The sequence below is a fragment of the Lissotriton vulgaris genome, chromosome 2_1 (assembly GCF_964263255.1).
Source record: "Lissotriton vulgaris chromosome 2_1, aLisVul1.2, whole genome shotgun sequence".
Taxonomy (NCBI): Eukaryota; Metazoa; Chordata; class Amphibia; order Caudata; family Salamandridae; genus Lissotriton; species Lissotriton vulgaris.
The window spans coordinates 1,671,174,021-1,671,180,278 of NC_141687.1; the positions used below are offsets into that span (position 1 = coordinate 1,671,174,021).

The window sequence follows — 6,258 nt, forward strand, 5'->3', positions numbered from 1 at the left end:
GTGTGTATTCCAGCAATGCCATTGTCTTTCTGAGAAGTGTGCGCACCAGTGAACTCCCGAATGCTCTTCACCTCATAAACTAGCACTTGTTGTATTCGAACATTAGCAACAAAGCATTCAAGAGGTGTCATTAAGGAGAACAAAAATGTTTTTCCTCAAGGTACCTTGTGTGTGTCCAAACACAACAGTTTGAGGAAAAGTAAACTGAGGGGGGTCACCAAGGCTACTGGTATTTCTGGAGATAGTGTCGTTTCAAAGTTCAGCATTTTGAAATAAACTGTTTCATATGAAGATATTGTAACTTTACCCTCTGGAGGATTGAAGTTTTAAGCGCTTATGTTTATATAGTCAACACCCTTGAATTCGGAAGAGTTACATGCTCACACCCAACACACCTAGCAACCCGACTAAGATTCCAGAAGCAAATACCCAAGACTTTCACAGCATTTCTAAAGAGCTTTAAGTCTTTGTGCAGTTTTGTGAACTTTGAGTTTCTGAAAAATAGAGATGGCAGACACTAAACCAAATGAAATCCTGACAATCTCGAACAAACATATGGACGTGATGGATGAGGCATATTTTTGACTTTTCATGAAGCCAAACCTGGTGGTACACTTAAGGTACATCCAACTGGGTGAAGAATTTTGCTCCATGTAATTCTGTTAAAAGCACCATTATGTTAGGAGACGGGAATTCATCCACAATTAGTTTCATGTTAAGTATCCTCAAATCTACACAAAGCCAGATGTGCCCTGATGCTTTTTTGCCACAAGAATAGGGGCCAACCACTCAGAAGCCTCTATAGGCATTGACACCATCCAAACACAATACGTCCAACTTGATCCTCACATCATCGTAAACGTCTACAGAGAATCTATGTAACTTTAATAACACATGCTTAGCCCCTTCCGTTAACATATACAAATCGATGTAATTTTGAAAACACTCAAGAAACTCACCGAATACTTCATGAGTTCACCTTTCTCCCTCAGCCCCCCCCCAAAAAAAATATTTTTAAGAAAAAGGGGAGAGAAAAAACAAAACATCAGACCCACCACACTGGACTTCGGAACAGAGTTAATTGGTCTCTTTTACAAAGACTTGTGGTCTGGCATTGGAATCATGCATCAAACCCAACACATTCTGGTGTGGCCACCTGATTACGTGATCACCTCTGACTGAGATATCAACTTTTCCTACTATAAACGTTCCTTTGAATTCCAAAACCTCTTCAAAATAAACCAACATCCTAATGGGCTGGCCACCATATCCTCCAGGACAAATAATTAATCTTCCTCAACTTAACATTACCATGGAAATTATTCCTAAGTATTCCTTCCTATAAAATGGTGATCCCTGAGCAGGAATCAAACATCATCCTGATTTTTACTATCTCCACACTAACATCATGCAAGGGACGATCATCAACTCTATACACCAGGTGTAGTACTTTACAAACTCTTTTTACTAGCCTTAAGCTCACAGCCATTCCTAAAACACATACCAATATGTATTTCACTTTTATAATTATTACACACGCCTTAGGAGTAGGACACAACTTATCAATAGGCAAATTACCATTTTTGCCACATCTACAACTCATAAAACTAAACTAAAATTATTTTTCCTTCCCACACTTGGCGGTTGTTTCTTTTTCTCATCAGTCTGTACAACGTCATACACACTGTCAACTTTTGTTATACCCTCCTTGATAACCTCGACAAGTTTGAAATCAAATGAGTGGAACTAGACTGAGTAGAGGCGAGGTTGTCGAACCACTGACTAGTAAACCCCATATTTGTTTTTTAGAATTGCCACAAAAAAAAAAATTTTAAATTGCACTCAAGCATATTCATCATAGTTATCCTGAAAACCGAACTGGCTTCTACTATTCAGTGGTTTGTCAAGCCCACATCGGATTGAGGTAGGGGGCTAGTCTGAAAGCAGAATCAGGAAAGAAAGGTCAAGTAGCAGCTGGTGGGGAGATGTCACAAGGTCCAACAACTTTGTATGGAAGAATGGGACCTGAAGCTAATCTAATATCTATAGGAGTGGGTTGTCAAAGCTCATAACCAGGGCTTTAAATGTGATAAAAAACTGGGGAGGGGGGTCTCTCAAAAAGGGGCGTGGCCAATGTAATTAAGGGTGTGCTTAAAAACACAATCTAAAAATCTGTGCAGAGGATTGTGTGCCGCCCGACTTGTACTTTGCTGTTTCTGTCATTGCATCCAGATGTATGATACAACAGGTAACATGGCACTTACAACAAGTCAGGACTATTGGATTTGTCAATGGTTGTTAGTTGCATAAGATAAATAGGCAGCAACTAAGGCTTGTATTTAACATTGAAAAAGCTTCCACTTCAGGCCCTCGTGACACCATGATAATGTTGCTGCTCCTGAATTTCAAAAAGAGAAGTGAAATCCAGAGAGAAAATTACTCTTTAAAGGATTTCCATACAGCTACATGCTTGCCTGGCATGAAGTCATGACGTAGATGCTCCACTAGTTAGAAGTGAACAGTGTGAGCACGCGCACATCAATGTGCCTGCTGTCACTGCAGTCTGGAAAAAACGGGACGCCTGGGCATAAAACAGAGCGGGATAGAGATCCGTTTTGAGGCCTCCTTTAAACAAGCATTTGCAATGCAATAGGTCTCGCATTCACACAATTTTGAGCTATTGGCATTGTAAATGAAAATGCCTTTGATGTTTTGCGGTTTAAAACATAAATACAAGGCATTGTTATTTACAATACTAATAGCTTAAAAAATGAAGTGAACCTCATCATCTATACCAACAGAAAGGGCGCTTTAGATATATCGGGTCAAATAGCAAATACCCAGCGCTAGGTCTGTGAGACTTAAAAAGTCGATTTGTATGTTGCAGATGTGCACATTGTGATGTTAGGACATACACTGAAGGGGCGCGTGCACGTATGTATAAGATGTTGGACATAAACAAAAGCTACAGATATAACTACATGCACATTGCTGCATCATTTACTTATGGAAGGGGGTGGAGCAGTGGGGGGGGTGCAAAGCTTTACAATGGTGTGGCCGCGATGGCCTTGCTGACAAAGACACCATTCACCAAACACAAACGGCATCTGCTGTGACATCCTGCATGCAGAGAAGCTCACCAACCTAACGTTGGCGAGCACGAGCAAGAACAACGTTCTGTTTTTCGGAACTCCGCGCGCTGCACGGTGTGGGCCTCTGCAAACTCCGCAAGCGCAGCAGAAAAAGCATAGAGACATAATGGATCTGTAAAGACCAGCTGCTAACATTTCATAGATTTAAAGCTCTGCTTCTTGCCTTTTCTACAGAGAAAACTTTTCATGCTTATTTAATTTGAAATCTGCTATTTTGCGTCTTCGATGCAAAAATCCTAAATATTTTGATACTAAGGGAAGTGAACAATAGTGAGAATACCAACCAACAATAGTCTACGGTCCAGCAGCTCATTTTTGGGTGGGGGTGGAGTGGGACAGCTAAAGTATGCAACGGCTCATGCATATTTCCACAGAGGGAAGTAGGGAATATCATTAGAGTTTCTAATGCATCTTTTCATATTTTGGCGAGGCAGTCACGACCTTTATTCTGTAATTAAATAGGTATTTTTTTAACGTTATCTTTTAAAAAAGAAGTTCGTTCTAGCAATGTGGAAGACACTTTCTATTGTTGGAAAACAAATCTGAGCAACATGTAGGATGCTCATTGTACACAGGTTTCTGTGCCCAACCTCCCAAGTCGAAAGCAGCTTTAAAAAACACTGAAATGTTCCCATTCCATAGATTGGAAAGGACGTCACAGGTTCCAATCCTTATTTCAGCATGCAGTGTAACTAACGGTCGGCAAATCACTGTCGCTCTCTGTCCCTCAATAATATGTAGAATGTGAAAAAAGCATGCATATATCAAAGATAAATAAAACTGACTAGTATTGTCCCACTACGCAGGGACGGACTGGCCTATAAGCAATCCGGCAGAGTCCGAAAGACTCGCCTCACAGGTTAGTGTGAGGCCTTACTTTTTGGCTGTTTGTGGACCGGTTTATGTTCTGGTGGGCAAAACACCTATACTTGTCTTTAGAAGATCAACACTGCCTTGATTTGGAAACGTGGGCCACACTTTTCGCTATCAGATGTCCTAATGAGGCCCACTTAATTTTGGAACACTGGCTTTTTTTTTTTAATCCATGCTCCACTCTACCTACTAGCAATATGCTAGCTTGAATCGCCTGCCGGCACCCAATCTCATCCTCCGTGACAATCTATTGGAAGTTTTACCTACACACCGAGCACACGAAGCCGTTCTTAGTGAATAGCTGAAGTTTGAGATGCCCTCGCTCCAGCACTTTAGAGTGAGGTTGGTTCCTTGCTTCTTTCTCCCTGTGGAAACTGCCCTGAACTGAATCTACACAGATCCCTACGGCAGACATCCTTCTGAACAATGACACTGATTACAGCATGCAACACGCACTGAACGATTTATGTGGCTTGCGTTTCACTCTGATTTATTGCCAGCTATCCGAATATCTTATACATAATATATAGAGCAACCAATATTTAGACAGACTCACGGAGATTCGATGCGGTCTTTACTTAGTATGGGGATAGCTTTCCTTGGCTTAGTGGAATGCTGCCCCTGCAGTCGCACGACCATTGGCTGGATGCAGTCTGGGTACCTTAGACTCGAACCTCCCCACCCCACCTTGCAAACATAAGCCCTACATGCTATTAATTCATAGTCCATCAACACAAAAAAGCACCTCTACCATCGTAGTGGTGCAGAAGTACTCTTTCCTTAATACTCTGCCCGCACACCTCTTACCTCTGGGTCCACGTGAACCACCTCCAAATGTGGCCAGGGGTCAACCAGCTGTGCCAACGGCATCTCGCAGGGTGTGTGGCGTCCACTGTGCAGTAAATAATCCTCGAGGCACCTGTGATTCCTGGGGAGTGCTTCTTGAACCCACCTCAGAGCCGCTCACACCTTCAGTAGAGACCCACACGTTCTGCGGTGGCTTTCGCCCTGTTGCCTCTCTGGGCTCCTTGGCTGCCCTCACCTACTAAGGAGTCCGTGCGTGTCCCCGTGGACAATCCCTTGCACACTGCTGCACTCGCTTAGCTCACAGGGGTCTTCACCTATGCTAAGATTCTGCAACCACCCCCTTTGATGCCCTCACTTGCGCTCGGGACTCTGGGTGGCCCTCTGCTCCTACACCAATTGCTTCCCTCACCGGCCCCGGCCTCTCACTCGCCCTTCTGAACGTTAAGGAAGCCTCCAGCCTGCACCCTCACCTGCCTCGTCGGGACCCTTCGCGCCCCTCACCTACACCTCCCTCTCACACACGCCAGCGCGTGCTAGCAGTGTCCCCGAGAGTGCCCGGCTCCTAGACTGGGTGGGCCCGCTGCCTACCCTCCGCGGTCGGCTCTGACACACTTCAACGGTTGTGACTTTGCCTGTTCCCTGCAATAGGCTGAGGTCCCGATCGGAGGCAGCAGGAGCACCCCGGCCACCCGACTGAACGGGAGCAGAGCGGCAGAGGACACGCCCCTACGAGGCGGGCTAAATGTTATTCCAGCTCAGCCCCGCGGCAGTCACCGTAGCGCAGCACGGCGCCGAGAGCCACCCGGCTTATATCCTAACCGCCAGCGTTCCCTACCTCCCCGCACCACAGTCCGCTACAGACGTCAGGAGAGAGGCTTTTGTCGCCTTCGGGACAGACACCTGGCCTCACGAGAGTGTTCACGCCTGCCGAGAACCCCTCCTTCACCCTCCCCGCGCACTGCGTCTCCACCCTCGGGCACAGGCCCCACCCGTGCTGCAACTGCCGCGAGCCTCCCGGTCTGTACACGAGTCTCCAACGCCTGCCCCTGCGAGGACCTAAGCCCCTCCCTTCTGGACCCACAGCCCCGCCCCCGCGCCGCTGAGCCTCTCTTATAGGGTAGGCACTCAAAACATGATTGGTATTTCGCTGCCAGTGGAAGTCGAGGAGTTCTAGAGGCCGTTCTTTAAAGAGTAGGGTTGTCATCTGACCGATTTTCTCACGGCTTACCTTGTATTTTAAAGTCCCTGTGAGTACAAAAATTGTAAAATATACTAAAGTCGGTGATTTCCCCCTTACCAGAGAAAACTCCAAGCAGTGATTCCCCCCTTGTAAAGATGTGGTTTGTATATATGGACAGAGGCTCTTTGCAGGTAATTACAGAAAGTATTTATTTATTAATTCGCACACAGAGCGCCGAGCGTGTTG

General features: G+C 45.4%; 1 protein-coding gene across 1 annotated transcript in view; it reads right to left on the reverse strand.

Annotated features, from left to right (window-relative positions):
* The window catches only part of RPS6KA1 (ribosomal protein S6 kinase A1), a 1,033,098-nt gene extending 1,027,539 nt beyond the window's left edge, over positions 1 to 5,559 (reverse strand). The window contains exon 1 of the mRNA XM_086957626.1: positions 4,833 to 5,559. Coding sequence (XP_086813752.1) covers positions 4,833 to 4,895 — 63 coding nt within the window. The 5' untranslated portion in view covers positions 4,896 to 5,559. The remainder of the gene's footprint in view (positions 1 to 4,832) is intronic.
* Positions 5,560 to 6,258: the final 699 nt, after the last annotated feature.